We start from the raw sequence: 17,500 nt of genomic DNA on the forward strand, positions 1-17,500 counted from the left end.
GCCAGGATAAACGTTTCAATGCTATATGAACAACTGAAGCCCCGAAAAGCGTTAAGAAAGCAAATACGGTTTCTTAGGTAGATTTGCCCTGATTAGTTTGTGGTTGACGGTGCCTCCTTAACCCTGTTGGCTAATGGAAAAAGCCCTTGTGAAAGCAAGGGGCATTTTTGTTGCAGAGCTAGAATAATCATATTATAGTGGTCACAATCTCAATTTGGGAAATCCTCTTATGTCTTGATACTCACCACTGTTTCGTCGTCAGTTTCACTTTGAGTATATTGTCCCTTATAATACTTTAAAATTAACTACTATCCCATAGAAAGGAAAAAAAATTGTTGTTGCATCATTTGTTAGCACGTCCTAATACAATTTATATACGGTTTCTTAGCTGATTTGTTTGTGGTTGACGGTGCCTCCTTAACCCTTTTGGCTAATGGCAAAAGCCCTTGTGAAAGCAAGGGGCATTTTTGTTGCAGAGCTAGAATAATCATATTGTAGTGGTCACTATCTCAATTTGGGAAATCTTCTTATGTCTTGATAATCACCACTGTTTCGTCGTCAGTTTCGCTTTGAGTATATTGTCCCTTATAATACTTTAAAACTGATTACTATCCCATAGAAAGGAAAAAAATTGTTGTTGCATCATAAGTTAGCACGTCCTAATACAATTTATATGTCATATCATTGCTGTCTGGCTTTGACCGGTAAATTTGTGCTACTTTCTTATTGACCAAAGCAGATGAAACAATACCGCGTCAATTTGTTTTTCCTTTCCAATTACAGCTGCGGTTATTGTCTTTACTCAATCGGTTCTTTTTCGTATCGAAAGAATTGTGACTTGACCGAAATTATCGCTTCGATCTACCGCTCTTTCGTTTTGTGCTTTTATACGTGCAAAATACATAATAAAAACTGTAAAACTGAAAAAAAAAAATCTCTTGTTCATTGACAATTAGCGCAGTAATAAAACAGATTTTATCTGCCATAACAGCCGGGAAAACCACATCCATAGCATTCTACCTGTCATTGCAAAGGAAATATTATAAAAATGTTTCAATTCCACAAACAGTGTCTATAGCTGTTCCAGGTGAACGTTGCCGCAACATAAAAGCAATTCAAAGAGCAAACAAAGTTTAGTTGAGTTTATTTCACTGTTTTGTTAGAGTTTTTTTTTTTAAATTATGAAAGGATTGCAAGTCAGGAAAAGGAAAGCTTTCCATTTTAACACGCGTTCCTCCCCCAAAAAAAATATCAAATAAATAAACTTGAAGTAAGCACATTGAAAAAACGATGTAAGAACACGATAAGATGAAAATAATGGCAGAAACTTTGAACCCTCCATCTGAATGCACAAAATACTGTTGTCAGTGTTTTTCTCTGAGATTTCAATTTCGTACTTTTCAACACCCGTGTTGGTTTTTAATTGGAAATACTTACAAACGTACAGCATAAAAAAGCTCAGGTAAATGAACCAGTGAAGAAAAGTGGTCTTGTGCAGCGATCATGTGGCCACTTGCCCTTTTTACTGTTGTATTTGCAGTCTTACAGGCAACAGAAGCTGATCTGAATGAAAACAAATTTGTACTGGTGAGGAGGATATTCTAAGTTCTACTTTTCATCGACAAATGTAAAACAAAAAAATAATCTACAATCCAGGTCAAAACTCTTGGGACAACTCCCGCTTTACCCCCTCCTTCTATTACAATGTTGATATTTCATGGTCTCCGAAATCAAGATCCGTTCATCGATCGCTCGCATGTTTCAACATTGTCTTGGGGGAAGGGGGACGCGAAAAAGACAGCGAAAGAAGAACACGTGTTGCTCATATAAGGATGGAATGATGTACAGTAAATTCTCTAATTTTCGCCCAAAATTTGAAAAGTGTCCCGAAGTCTTTTTACCCGGATTGTAGTATCACTCAAGTAAGGACTTGTAAGTTCGCAAAATTACATAATTATTCTACGGATAAAGAATCTAATGGTACATCATTTTTAAAACTCTCTTTATAGAAATATTTAAATCAGTTCCAATATCTCTCGGTGTCTCGATCTGATAGCCCAAGTTACGAGGAAGGAGCTATCCGTAGATTTCAACACTTTGCTGGATTGAAAGTAACCGGGCGCCTGAATGTAGCAACCATCAGGCAAATGAAAATGCCGCGATGTGGTAATCCCGATGGAGAAGAGGGTAGTACGCGACGTCGGTGTTACAAAACCAGAAGTAAGTGGAGGAAAACCCATTTGACATACTACATACAGCATGGTTCAGATCTTACTCGAGAAGCCCAGAACCGCATATTTGCCAAGGCCTTGAAGTATTGGGCTGATGCATCCGCCCTGTCTTTTAGCCTTGTCAATACGGCAAGTTCAGCTGACCTAAAAATCAGGTAATTTTCATTGTATTTAAAAGGTAAATACCTATTTTTACAACAGTTGGTCAGGTGGGGTAATTACCTGGTCGTGTAATAAGACAAAAAAGGCGGTGAGTGTTCGAGGAAGGGAGTGAACGTGCGAGGAGAGAGAGAAAAAGTCCCTCAGTTGCATTTTAAAAATAATCGGTTTCTACATCGTCCAAAATTACGTGACAGCACGTTTTGATGTATCAAAAGGTTGAAATGTTATAGACCCTAACCCTAACCCTAAACCTGAAACTACTCAGGGAATTAATGTAGCAAGGTAAATCTGAGTAATGAAACAATTACACGTAGCGCTCAAAGTATCCGAATGAAAACAAGTTAAGTTGCTTTCACAATTACGAGCGGACGAAAAGTGATCAATTTCGAAAAAAGTCTGCCGTGAATTCACCAACTTGAGGTTTTCCGACAGGTCACAAGTTTATCGTAGTCACATGCTCTAGTTTGTCGTTGAAGTCAAGGATTGGATTTGAGCAGAATAAAATTTTAAATAAAATAGAATTTTGTGGACATTTGCTCTCTTTTCTCTCCTACGCTTTTACATTTAACAGTTGTATCGGTGGAATAGTGAAATGGTTGGGTTAACTTGTTATATCACTTCGCAATCTTTATTTCAGAGTTTTTTCCAGAATAATGCCACAAGATACATGCTCATTTTGGAGGGTCCCAATGGGGTATTGGCTTTTACGGCTAACAGTTAAATTTTAAGCATTTTTACGCCTAACGGTTAAGATTTTGGTCCTTTTACGGCTAACGGTTAATTTGCTCCCCTTACGGTTATCTGAAATTTTGATAATTAATTACCATTGTTTTACAATAGAATATAATAATTAACTAAAAATATAATAGTTAATTTCCATTGGTGTGGAGCATGACAAAATCTTGAAAAGTATAGGGAACATTCTCGGTTGACAAAAAGTGAAATTTATCTGATCCACAAATACATATCAGTCCAGTATTGACTGTACAGCGTGCGGGACGTTGAAATTTGGAACTTTTAATGTCTAAGAAATAAAACAAGTGATTGGTGCAAACGACTTATTGACAATATCAACAACAGACAAACCAACTAATTTACTAAAAATACACCTACGGACATTTGACTAACAACGCACCAATCACCGTTTACAGTCTTCAGTCACAGCTAATAACAACACGGCTTAACTGACTGACGACCAATAACATCACGACTTGGTTGACCAATCAGATCAACGACCAGAGTATTTATACCACCTACTGACGTTACACAAATCACTTGACTCTGATCGATGATGACTTACCCTCAGGTTGCCGAAGCGTAAGTCAGTGTCAGTCCTTCTCAGGACTCCAATCTGCAGGACGATCGTACGTCACTCAGTTATATGACTCATGGATTCAAGCCATTTACGATTTTTTTAATTCCAAAGCTTTCAAGTTCAGTGCTCTTGACACTAGCGAAATTAAAACCACATACCTAGCTGAAATCTTGAGCCTACCCGCAAACACATCAAAAGCAAATGCCGATTTACGTGCTTTCTGTTTTTGATTCGTTTTACCGTATTTGATTTTTTAAGCCACTTACCGTTTAGTTCGCTTTCCCCTCCCAGCCAAACAAGAAGGGCAATTCCAGTCCCAGTTGTTGTTGAGTTAGTATGGCATAAAGTTTCAGGTCAAACGACTTCAAGCCAAAATTCTTGGCCTGGTCATTGAGGCCAAGTAGGTCAATCAAAATACCTTTGAAGAAAGCAGTATATTTGTGATCTTCACCGATTCGAACCCTTGCTTTGTATCGTTCTATGGACTTCTCCTCTCCAGTGCGATAGATACTAACTACCTTCACTATCCATAGCTACAATCTCGTTATAACTTTCTGTGACACTTGATGTCCTATATCAGTTCACCCCTTTCCCACTTTTCAAAGGCAGTAGGAAAAACAAACAATTGATGGTTTTCACCTGACGTCACAGCAGCCATGTTAGTGCACAGAACAATAGGGAAAAAAGTCTTCTGGGAATTTGACTATTGCTATTGTGCACCAACATGGCCTTCTCATCACGTGATTGAAAACCATCTCTTGACTTTTTTCATGAATGCCCTAAGTTATTGCCCTATCAACATTGATTGTAGCCATGGATAGCCGCCATTCATAAAGAGAAACTGAACAACAAGATCGGAAAATTGCTAGCGATGTCAAAACGTCACTGAGGCGGCTATCAAGTCTGTCAAAGTGTGTGATACGATCCATTTCAAAGACGCATCCACCATTTCGATAACGGCCTTGTGAAATAACTTTAATTAGCCGAATTAGTTAAACGATACGCAAATGGAGCTCTTTACAAGACAATTGAGACCTTTAATTTGCGCTAATATATATTTTTACGGTTAACGGTTTTCAATTTGTTTTACGGCTGACGGTTAAATTTTAAGTTTTTTTACGCCTATAACGGTTACATTTTTGGCCCTTTTACGGTTAACGGTTAAACCCCATTGAGACCCTCATTTTGGAGAAAGCCCTCAATATAGGATATTTTCCTAACGCAAGATCAACTTATTTCATTAATTGAATTGCTTCAGCTTTGTGTGTTAAACTACGAATATCTGTCACTTTTGAAAATGTATGTTGACTAGCATACGAAACGTCAAGTTTTATAAAAAATGCGTTGGAATACAATGTTTATCACCGATGTTTGTGTTGTTTTCTTAATCAAGCTACGATGGCCTAAGAACAAGAGTTATACGATGGCGTAGTTAACATACCAGGCGGGTGAGTTTAGCACGCCTTTAAATGGCAGCTTCACATGCCAAACATGTGGTAAGGTGGGTTGGGAACAGCAAAACTGTTCTAAACACACCCTCCTGGTATGTTAGCTACGTCGTGCTGATGAGGCCCAAAAGGCCGAAACAGCTGTCCATGGCTGCTAATTGAGCGGGTGAAATGGTTGTGCGCATGCGTGATGTGTTGGCCACACCGGGTTGGTGTTAGCGTGTGTCATCTTGCTTTTATTGTTGTGAAAAAAGTGTTGACCTCTCTCAAAAATAGTTTTTTGGACGTCGAAATGAGTCTCCGCCATACATTTTCTTACATTTGCCCACTGGCGATCCCAGAACCCTTTGCGTATAAAGCGGGAATCCGATTTACTGGCAGCTCATTCATTATTCCTTACGAGCGGTTCGAGTGATGGAGGCCATAACGTTTGTGGCTGTGTTCAAAAATATTTTAGCGGGATTTTTCGCAGCCCACCAGACAGAGAACTGGGTTAGGGTTTATAGGGATAATAGATCCCAAATGACGTCAAAATGTGGTAAGGACAAGAAATTGGCGCACAAGGCGATAGCCGAATGTGTCAATGATGTTGTTATGACATTTTGACGTCTTCTGCACGGCAACATGGGATCTGTTTGTTTTGCATAAAGAAATTTATGTCGTCAGCTATAGGTCTATCCTCTAACAGATCAAAGGTGAGAAACAATCATTGAGCTTTTTTGTGCAATCTAAATTGGAACGTATATAGCTTAATGTCTTCAGAAACTCCAAAACTGGGTAGTTCGTAAAGTGCTGGAATATACGAATATGAAAATGCAGCCTTCAACAGACGAGCCTGCGCCGCTGGTTTTTAAAACTTGCCGCTGATAAATATTTAACGGTTATTTATGCGAGGAAGGTAATTGACGTGCGGGACTTTCCGCTTTTCCTGACTAGCTTTTAAGTTTGGTTTTATCAACGGAGTTGATAATGTAAATTGGCCACCGTACAGAGATTCTAAAAGCTGACGTTTCGAGCGTTAGCCCTTCGTCAGAGCGAATCGAATTAGCCCTTCGTCGATTCGCTCTGACGAAGGGATAACGCTCGAAACGTCAGCTTTTAGAATCTCTGTACGGTGGCCAATTTACATTATCAACTCCGTTGATAAAACCAAATTTTTGTATACTACTTCCCCACCGACGCAGCACCACAGTTTCTTTAGAAACTACCCCTTCATAGCTTTTAAGTTGTTTTTCGCAATCCGGAGGAATTATAGCATTACAGAGGATTTAAAATAGAAAGTGGTTTGAACTTTGAACCCAGGAGTTACATACCTCGATAGAATTTGATCGTCTGAGTGAAAGTAGTCCTGTGAGGGACTTTTGCCATTGATTGACGTTGCACTTAAGTTGTCGAAACGTTAGTCACTACCAACACTCCTTCTCAAAACTCCTTCCACCTAGACTATCTAATTCTATCGACGTAGAGGGCCTAAAGATAAATAAATTTATTAAGATTTCATTTATATAACTGGGAGAGCATTAACGACCATATTAAATATAAAAAGAAAAATCTTCATCACATCATTAATTAATATTATCGTCCACGTGTCTGAAAATTTATCGTTATAGTAGAGTCACGTTCACCATTAACAATTCGTCCTGTTACCAAATCACTAATGCAGTAAATTACTCCCTTGTAGGCGGGGTGCACGTGTAAATCATGACAGACTTTATTTGACATTTCTCCATTAGTTTTGGAAGAAAACGCCACTATGGCACTTCCGCTGAAAGAGAATGTGGTAGTCCATTTGATGGCCGAGGAAAGGTACTAGCGCATGCGTACTTCCTGTCCGACGGGCGAGCCCATTTTGACGAAGACGAAACATTTACTGATGGGACATCAAGAGGTACCAATCTGCTTTGGGTTGCTACACACGAGTTTGGACACTCACTTAGACTTGAACATTCCTCTGTGAGAGGCGCCATCATGTATCCATACTATACTGGCTACAAACCAAACATGAAGTTACACTCCGACGATATCCAGGGCATTCGATCACTTTACGGTACGAAACGGGAATTTTAACCATGAACGAGTTTTAGGGTGTTGTAAGTCTGCTTTTTGTGACAGGACTTACATTGACACTGATTTTGGCTAATATTTCCTAGAGACCGTGAGGCAAGGTGGGTGCGAAGGGAGACTTCCCAACTTGAAAACTGAAGAACTGCCTACCAAGTTTCCGGCAAAATTCACCGTCGTTTTCAAATGTTGCGAAAATGTCGTTTGTTTTGCAGAACATGTGAACATTCTCTTGGCCATACTGTCAGTCGAACATCTTTTCCACTGTACAAATAAGCAATAGTACAATGTAAAATATAGTGAAATATCAGTTCGTTCTCATTTCCATACAATTACAACAGACACATTTATATAATGATTTTACTCATAAGAGGGTAAAAACTCAGGGCAAATCTTTCCCAAAATTCATTTGGTATATTGTCATGGTAGATTGGTTCAGTCTTGCTTTTATTCTTAGCGAAGACACTGAATGCTATTAGATAATATATCAAAAATTCCCTTGGACACTTAAAAAGCATTTGGAGGATTACTTTGAAGCAGCCACATAAGTCCACTTTTGAGAAGTCCATAACTATTACAATAGTTATGGATTTCTTAAAGTGGACTTACGTGGCTCTCATCTTGTTGTTGCAATAACCTCTTACCTATGATTTCGCTTTTCCTTTAAGGATCTGGGGGAGGCGGTGGCGGTGGCAGTGGAGGTAGAAAATGTCATCATGATCTAAGTTCACGTACCTGAGCTATTTTCAATGCAACTCATAACAGCATTCAAACATAATTAATATTTTCTCCTTGACGTTAGACACTACATCGAGTCAAACAAGTCCATAATCGCAAGATAATAATTTCCACACCTTAGAATAGTGTACCCACAGTATTGCAACAGTATGTGTGCAAAAGGCTTAACATTTAAGGGTGATGGTAAAGTTGTGCACCTAAGGAAAATCGCGTGATGCATTGCTTTATGCCATGGCAAGTACATTTCTTAATTGAAATACCAGTACCAAAATTTCTTCAAATATTTTTACAACAGATTATTAATAGTTTAACAGCTGACTCTCTAGGATTTGAGGTGCAAAGCATAAATAACCACGTGCCTCGCAAAGTAACTTTTTTTCTTTCATAGTAATTTGTACCCTTCCTTGAGTGATCCTTTTCTCAAGCATAGCTATTTTTACTAGATAAATTTATTATTAGATTTAGAGGGAAATGGCAATTCCTGGATTTTGTCTCAAAAAGGGCTTAGCCTAACGCTCCAAACATCAACTGAAAAATCTTCCTCTGTTCGAATTCGTTGGAACTTAATTCACTTTTACCACCTTCTTTGATAAAACCAAATTTTTGCCCGAAGATTTATTGTCATATGAGTGTTTTGCCCATCCTTACAACAGCTTTTTCTCATGATGCAGGTTGTGTGGACAGAGATGTTCGTTGCAAGTACTGGACTGGATACTGTAGATCAAATCAATATGTCCATAAAAATTGCAAAAAAACGTGCAACATTTGCTGATTGTAAGTTATTGTGCATCTATGACGTAAAAAAAGGGTTTCTTTTGAAATTTTAATCAAAATCACAACATGCTAGCACAGCAACAACAAACGCATAGCTTGGGAGGTAGCCTTTGGTTTTGAAAGAGCATCTCTTTCGGTGCTTTAATATTAAGTTGAAATGAGTGTCAGTATGCCACGTCATGAGACGAATAAAAATATTCTCCAAAGGGACCAGTTTTTCGTTGTTTTCTTCGTCGTTCGTGTCTCTTTTTTTCTGGCTGGTGGCCTTATTGCTACTTTCTTTCCCTTCCAAACTTTCCACGAATGTTAGGCTAACTACATGCGATAGTTCTGTCATCGTCGTGAATTTATATGTGGCTCTATCCCCATCACTGGTCACGTATCACCCCCAGGACAAATTCACTTTTTTAAAATTTGACAATATTATGACACAGAAATAATGCTTTCACACAAAACATTAAGATGAGGGGACTTCACTGAGGCTGTTGCTTTTCTGTTTTTCAGTGGGTGCTAACTCACTCATTGACACGTTTTCTTCATATCTACTTCAAGTCGACAGTCAGGGATCCAACAATCGATCGACAAAACGCGACTGACGACTCACACATCAAACAAGGACGTCAAATGCGAAGACCTTTCATCGATTCTCAGTTTCTAGGTTATGGGACAAGTTACTACAAGTTTTTTTTTTTTGGGCAAAATTTGTTAGCCACAAATAAAAACGTAATGACATACATAAAGTTCCGTGGCACTAAAATATTGATCAGCCTTTTTCTCTTTTTTTATGAACTACAGGTTGTTAACACAGATGAGACTTTATTGAACCAGACACTGAAGACTGTCAAACAATGATGTACTAGAAAATAAATCATCATTTTCCCAAAAAAATCAACTGCGTATGAAAGTCATTGGTGAATGATCGTATTCTGGGGACAACGTCGACCTCCCAACCCTTACCCTAAATCTAACTGTTCCTTTCAAAGTAATTCCATTTTTATCTAAAGAAAATAGCGGCCTTTCTGTAACAAGATTGACTTTGAAATTGGTAACCCTAACCCTTAGTTTTAAAAAGCTCGGAGTGCTCAGTCCTAGAAGGAGTCTAACCTCTGATGGAGTCGTCATCAATAAACAAAATAAAATTCCTCGATGATTCACCCCTCTTCCGGTTTGAGATTCAATGTCACCTTCCTATTTGAAAATACCACCCAATTCTAGGAAAGGCAAGACGTGTGACCCCTGACTTTGGCTCCCTGTGTCTTTGTGGTCAATAAAACACATAAATAAACAAACATTTCTGCACTCATGATCACAAAGAGTTTGAACTTCACCTTCTCTTTCATAAGCTAAGGCTCAATATTGTTGTTACTCTATGGCTATTCCGCTTCTCGGCTCTCGTCAAGCCTCGACATGCTCCTCTGTGGAAGTGTCACTACACAAGTCCCATTCCATTTTTTTCTATTTATTCAAGTTATCCTAAAAAATCCGGGGTTTCGGCAAATAAAGACGAGTCCTCTGTCGAAAATCTGAGATTTCCGAGAACGGCGGACTGAAATTTGCTATTTTATGAGAACAATGAAGCTAATTGGATCCCTAGAAGAAAAGAGTATGGAAGAATACAGTATCAGTTTATGGCTTCTCGACAAGCAGTTTGCCCCTCTATAATGTTTTACCCGGTAGACGGCAAACGGTAATCTTATTCTTTCCGTAAAATATTTTTAGCTGGGTTGTTGTGTGATTCATCAAAGCAAGAATGGGTTAAACCAGACAACCAACTTTTTTCCTTCAACACTAACAAATAAACTGGCGGTTTCATATTTAAAACGTTAATGAGAGGTAATGAAAGGAGCAGCAAATAACGGATATTTTTAAGATGGAATCTCTTTAGGTGTAAAACATAAAAATCAGGGAATTCCTGAAAAAGAGACCGGGGGCAGCACTTAGGCAATTGAGATGAATGGAAAAGTAGAAAAATGTCCATATCTGAAGTTTTACTTACAACAGATACTTCAAACTGACAACGAAGGGTCGGGGTTGTTTGAAGTTGTTGGCTGGAATTTAAAGGTCGATCAGTAAGTCATTGCTACTAAGGTGATAAGCTAGCTAGATGCAGATATATCAAGTTCATAAAAGGTGTAGGTATATGCAGCTGCACAAGGAAGTACTGAATGTAAGATGAAATGTGAAGACAATAAAGAAACAAAGAAAACTACTGTTTGGAAACAATGGCATAACTCAAACTGGAAAAAGATTTATCGAAACAGCTGCACAAATTAACATAATTGCAAGACATTTCAATTGGTTAGAAAATTTTAATTGTGTCCTGACTTTTTAGTGGTCTGATGATCACTTGATATGCTTGTTTAGCCTCTAATATGAGCTAACATCCCATTTTGCAATTTTAGTTCATGAAATGACGCTTACCTCAACCATTTTAGTCCGTATTGTTGTTGCCATTGGTATAGCATAGTATTTTTTAAAAATATATTTCTTGTCACCTACCCTGCAGTGAATTATTTTAATAATATGGTTTTAAGAGAAAAATCACAAAAAGAAATAATTGGGAGATGATATACTGGTGTTATGCCACTTACAAGCCTACATGATACGAAATCACAATAAACTTTTACGTTTAAAGCATACCTTTTTATGTTTTTTAATGCCTTCCAACTTAGAGTCTTAAAAATCCTCACAACATTAGTCTAATATGAGAATCAGTATCATACCACATTAACCTTCCTTAAAAAAAAAAAAAAAGAAAACCTGAATAGCGCAGAAAAATAGTGGGCAACTTTGAAAACTTTAAACCCAGTTTTAATTTACCAGTAAGCACTTAAAAGTGGTCAGCAGGCTTTCCTTCACAAAGCTATTAATGCTTGTGCTCGTATCGGATGTTTTGAAAAAAAAACTTTTTTTTCTTTTTGTGGTGCTCTTTGTCCATGGGTTGATTGTTGGAATACTTTTTCAAAATAAGGTAACATTAGCAAGTATATAGCTGCACCATTTCAGAACATGATACCAGTGTGTTCACTGCAAATTTAAATAATGTCATTCAGTGAAAAAGGAAACACGTAACTCTATTGATTCAGACGTGTAATTCTAGTAGTTTTTTCTTTCTTCCTAATAAGAGTAGATTTTTCATAGCACCGCAGCATAAAAGAGCAGCGTAGTTGCCACTACAATCACTTTAATTTAGCTCTCTCGGGAAAAATTTAACCATGCGATTCCTTACTGTTTGCATCCTTGTAGTTTCAGTGTTTAGGGCTTCAATCTGCTTTGGTAATGATGATGATCAAACAATGGCCCTGGTGGGTTCTGTAATTAGTTTATTATAAACTATAATTTTTAAACTCCTTCAAATGCTTATTGTCCAGTTATAACTCTGTGCATTTAGCAAGAAAACACAAATGTCTCTTTTAGACAAAAATTATATGAACGTTCCTTCGAAACACTATTCAATATTGAGTTATAAGGCATCGAAGGGAGGTTTCTTTTATCTTTCTGTATCAAATAAGAGAATAGCATCACAATTGGGTCACACCATTTCTGTTAAAACGCTTTCTTTTTTTGGTAGCCAATGGAATTTAAGGTTAAGGAAGTGTGAAGAAGCTATAGCATAATAATTCAGATAATTTTTGGTAGTTACTCAGCCGGCCGCTTGATTTTACTCGGCATTTGAACATTTGATTTTATTTTTCAGAAATATCTTAACAACTACGGATACATTTCATATGCGCGAAGTGGAAACCACGACGTACCAACCGCTATTCGAAAATTTCAAGAGTTTTTCGGCCTCAACGTCACTGGCAATCTGGATGCGTCAACTATCGACCTTATGAAAAAACCGCGATGCGGTGTTTCAGACGCAAGTAACGGTGACACGCGAAAGCGGCGATATGCAACATGGGGGATATGGTCAAAGACTGAGTTAACGTATTATGTTCAGCCCGGGGAAGATCTCCCAGAGGTAATTATGACACTATGGAGCTTCTAAAAAGTTAGTTCACATAGCAATATATTACACATCGAAAGAATATCCTGTGAAATGGGATATAATGAAGTTACATTGTGTGGATTTATATTCATTTACTCAAAATGAGCAAAAGTGAGATGACCCTAATCACCCTAAACGATTACTTATATTAAATCATTTAAGGTGCTTTAAAAGGTCGAAATATGCGCTAAAAAACGTTTGGCACATTCATTTCTGTTTCGATATTACCTTTTTTTTTTCATTTCTACCTCCTTTTTGACGCCAAGAAGACAAGGGTACAAAGTTGCAGTGCTGCAATTACATAAACTTAAATTTATTAATTGAATAATCATTTTTTGATGTTTTCTGAATGATGTTGGGTTCTTTTATTACATGTATTTAAATTAACGCTAAAATGGATCATATTGATGCAATCCTTAGTCAATAGGGCAATCCACGATCCAGACTGGCCAAAATACGCTACAGTTGAAGTTCAAAAGTCCACGCGAACCCTACGCTCTAGTTCCACCATAAACCTAATCAGACCACAGGAAAAAGGAACTTTTCAAGACATCTCTTCAGAACGTTCTAATAAACTACCGCATAATATTAAAAACATCACTAACTATAATCAGTTTTGCTCTGCTGTAAAATCGTATTTGAAGAAACATTAAAGTTCTTCGTGAAACACTGAAATTTTCGTATATACGACATTATTTAATTTTCAATTTTCATACTTCGATTAACCTTTTATAGTATAGCATTTCGTCATTTTGCATTCATAGTCTAGCTTTCAATGTTAGAAGAGCCACTTGTGGATTACATTGAATAAACCGTTATTATTATTATTATTATTATTATTATTATTATTAATACCTTCTTTGATTTTCTTTTGCTCCATTTTCACTGAACTCGCTTCTCACTGGCCTCTCATCTATGTTTTTTAAAGTATCAGCAAAGACAGATCTTTAGTGAAGCTCTCAAGTTTTGGGCTGACGTTTCGGGTCTGACATTCAGAGAAATCGAAAGTGTAAGCAAAGCTGACATCAAAATCAGGTAACTCTATTTTTTATTTGTATTTCTTTTGAAGAAATTCGCAAGTTAGCTACGTTTCCACGTGAGATCGGAAAGTCTATTGGGACGTTTGGGCAGCTAGTCTATCTACTGATTTTTTAAAACAACGGTATCCAGGGTTAGGGTATCCCTTTTTAATCCTTTCCTTAGTATATATGACGAGGCACCGGAGGATCTAATAAAAGCCATATTTCTATGAACTTGACACCTTTGATAATCTCCACTTCCAGACTCGTTAATTTCCTATTATTTTCTTTCTCGAATTTACCATTACCTTTTTTTCCCTAGCTTTGGTAGGCGAGGCCATAAAGGCACCGATGCTGAGAACACTTGCCCGTATCCCTTTGATGGACCATCGGGAACATTAGCTCATGCTTATTTCCCTCAAGATGGGCGTGCCCATTTTGACGAGGACGAAACATTTACCCATGGCACTTCTGAAGGAGTCAATCTGTTGTGGGTGGCTGTGCATGAGTTTGGACATGCCTTAGGCCTCCAGCACACCAACGTTCGTGGGGCCATTATGTATCCTTATTACACTGGATACGTTCCAGACATGGAACTGCATTCGGACGATATCGCTGGAATTCAGTCTCTGTACGGTAAACGTCATAAACACATAAAAAGTATTGAATATGCAAGTTTTTTCTGTTCTCACAAACTAGGTGCCATATGTTTTATGCATCTTTTTTTTTAAATCGTGATTAATTTTACTCACCTTATTACTTAGCGTGGTGTTCGTTTTAATTGAAAACGTTGCATGACCTTGAAAGTAGTGTTACCCCTGTTTTCAGTAACATATAAATTTAGCCGAGCCTAAAAGCGGGGCTCCTTGGTTATTTATTCTTACTGCCTGAAGGGTTAGTGAAAATAAAAGGTTTCGAATTGTCCGCATTTTAATGTTTCCGGTTGCTGCTTTAACGATGCTTTCTTTTATAGAAAAATTCATTGCCTAACTTGTGAATTCCACGGTACATTTTACGCCAAAAACCGGTATCGCATGAATCAAGAAGCGATGAGTACGATATCGGTTCTTGAACTTTGTCAGTTCAGGGTCAAAAAAGAGTTTTACTGATGAACTTTATTCCACTTTATCTCTGAAAACGAGACAATTCACATTTTGATGTATGTTACTGAAACAAGCCAGGTTGGCTTGGAAAGAGAACACTGTACGGTAAACTTCAAACAACATCCGCTCATACACTTAAATAACACAAACAAGTGAAAATTTCCTCTAATTTTACGAGAACTCGTTGTGATTACGTGTTTATAACATAAGGGCAAAATTTTCTCGTCACTGTCGAGGCACATCGAAAACCAGTTGGGCAAACGGATGAAAAAGCACTTGTTCGCTCGCATTTTAGAGCAAAACAAACAAACAAATCAACTTTTTCTCTATGCCCAAGAGAGTACAGATAATTGTTATTTAATTCCAGTTGACAATAAAAATTCGATTTTCATTTCTGAACAAAGGAAAAACCGATTCAACCACTTTTTGAAAATAAAAAACGGTTTAGTGCCAAGAAAAGAATTTGCGGAGTAACTTCTTCCATTAAGTATGAGCTATTACTGGACAGGTATTCTGATTTGTCGTTGTCGTTTTCTTTCGCTCACCTTTTGTTTCTGTTCTAGTCCTCCAGGCTTCATGTAACCTTATCTCAGCTTTTAAAGATATGCCAAAAATTGCAATACAGAGAAAAACGCAGCTCTAAGCAAATTAAAATAAACACTCAGCTTTAAGTTTATATCCCTCCGATGCTTGACTTGAATAACTGCGTAGCCGCCAGTGTGGACCACAGCTATCATGATATGCCAAACTGGATTGAAACCGGCGAAAAATGCCGAAAAAAAAATCCAAACCGTTTTCCACCTGAACACGAAAAGCGTTGACTGTGTAGGAACTAAAGTTGACGTAGTATGTTCGTATAGCCGCGTCGAGCCACAGAAAGCGAGCGAAAAAAGAAGCCTCGCTTATGTCTCGGTGAGTTAGCCTGGGTTGAGCCTGCAATAGAATCGAAAACCAGTACCTCGCTGACTTCTAGGCCTGAGCCAGCGATATGTTCACGTGATATTGCTCAGCGGATACCTTGTTTTGACAGGTGCCAATTGATCTAAACATGGATGTCCAATATCAAAGATGTATTCCTTAAACATGAATGATACTGGTCACATTGGCATACATGGAGTGGTGCACGTACGGACGTACGTACGGTCGATGACGTCATGGCTATAAAACCAAAATTTCTCGCATCGTTGCGTTACCATATTTTCTTAACTATAATAATAATAACTTTATTTAAGTCTCAAATCTTATAGCCGGGCAGCCTCCCAAAAGGAAAGAAAACAAAAATACAATAAATCTAATCTAATTCACAATTCAATGCTAAGAAATATAAATGTATGTACACATATGTAGTTAAAAAAATTATAATCAGGTCACGTATGTTAAGTGAAGTTTTCTAATTTTGTTCTTAAAATACCGATCTTATATTTGAGTTAAGTTTGGACCACAAATGAGGTCCGAAGTATCTAAGGCTGTTCTTACCGTACTTCACTGTGTTAAAGCTGTTTATTGAAAAATTAGTATTTCTCAGATTATATTTATGATTAGGGCAAGTAAATAAGTCTATGACAGTTTTTGGTAGCAACTTGTTTTTAATCTTGTACATAAATATTGCGATGTTTTGCAATCTTCTGTTATATAAGGTGGTTAACTTAGCTCTCTTTAGTAATTCCTCATAAGGTGATTTATAGTTACAGTATACAGCTCTCAGTCCTCTTTCGTTAACACGTTCAAGTTTGTTCTTATCACTGGCTTTGCAAAAGTCCCAAACCAAGTTACCGCAATCGAAGTGAGGTAGAATAACTGATTTGTATATCTGTAACTTCGCGTGGATAGGTATAAGCTTTGGCATGCGTGTAAGTATTCCTAAGAACTATGAGAGCTCTATGGTAGGAAAAAGATAAATGGCCGTCACGTGACTTGCCCAGGAACTATACGCACAAGGATTCACACGAGGAACTCAAAAAACGTGACATAACGATTGTGATCTATTCCTTTCCATTTCAAAAGGACTGCTATTGCCATTCCTCAGTAAACGACTTGTATCGAAGTGAAGCTCGTTGCTAACAAGTGTTTCTTTTATCGTGATCACACACATAGTAGTCTTAACAACATCAAAAAGACAAAAAGAGGAGAAAGAAGCGGTTAAGTTGCATCTATGCTTTACTCATTTTCTTCAAAGAAAACAGTTGAGGAGCAGTGTTTCTAGCTGCGTTTCTTGGCCGTAATTTGACGGTTAGGCGGATAAAATTCTTCAACACATTTTAAGTGCGTTTTTCATTTCATAGGCCCTAACACTACTCCTTTTCCAACATCGGAGAGGTTTCCAACGACTTCAGGTAAGACGATATTAACTGGAACTCTCTATTCTGATATTGTGAGCTTCCGTTTGTAATTTCAAATCAGTTTAATTTTTCAAACTGGTTTTATTTTAACCAACTGTCTAAAAATTGATGGTAGAACCAACTGGGATCTCGGAAAAAATCCGAGCCCCAGGTGGGATTCGAACCCACGACCCTCCGTGATCTAGTCGGATGCTCTAACCACTGAGCTACTGGAGACTCTATGGCGAGCAAGGGTGAAATGTGGGTATTGACTCGAGCTGCATGACGCAGCTACAGAGTCAAATGACTGACAGCATAGCTCATAACTGCATCGCGCAGT

At 37.8% G+C, this 17,500-nt stretch overlaps 2 protein-coding genes and 1 non-coding gene across 3 annotated transcripts in view; 2 read left to right on the forward strand and 1 right to left on the reverse strand.

The window, feature by feature from the left end:
* The first annotated feature begins 1,503 nt into the window (after nt 1-1,503).
* LOC138053080 (matrilysin-like) lies at nt 1,504-8,859 on the forward strand. The gene is made up of 5 exons (XM_068899769.1): nt 1,504-1,587; nt 2,010-2,386; nt 6,890-7,203; nt 7,886-7,918; nt 8,627-8,859. The coding sequence occupies exons 1-5, from the start codon at nt 1,504-1,506 to the stop codon at nt 8,725-8,727; spliced, it is 909 nt and encodes a 302-aa protein (XP_068755870.1). The 3' UTR covers nt 8,728-8,859.
* Nucleotides 8,860-11,857: 2,998 nt separating this feature from the next.
* Nucleotides 11,858-17,500, forward strand: part of LOC138051111 (matrilysin-like) — a 19,558-nt gene continuing 13,915 nt past the window's right edge. The window contains exons 1-5 of the mRNA XM_068897256.1: nt 11,858-12,034; nt 12,427-12,693; nt 13,649-13,755; nt 14,062-14,375; nt 17,125-17,175. Of these exons, the coding sequence (XP_068753357.1) occupies nt 11,945-12,034; nt 12,427-12,693; nt 13,649-13,755; nt 14,062-14,375; nt 17,125-17,175 (829 nt within the window). The 5' untranslated portion in view covers nt 11,858-11,944. The remainder of the gene's footprint in view (nt 12,035-12,426; nt 12,694-13,648; nt 13,756-14,061; nt 14,376-17,124; nt 17,176-17,500) is intronic.
* Nucleotides 17,325-17,398, reverse strand: Trnas-aga (transfer RNA serine (anticodon AGA)). The gene has a single exon. It is a non-coding gene; the product is annotated as a tRNA-Ser (tRNA).

Source organism: Montipora capricornis, chromosome 6, assembly GCF_036669925.1.
Source record: "Montipora capricornis isolate CH-2021 chromosome 6, ASM3666992v2, whole genome shotgun sequence".
Lineage (NCBI taxonomy): Eukaryota > Metazoa > Cnidaria > Anthozoa > Scleractinia > Acroporidae > Montipora > Montipora capricornis.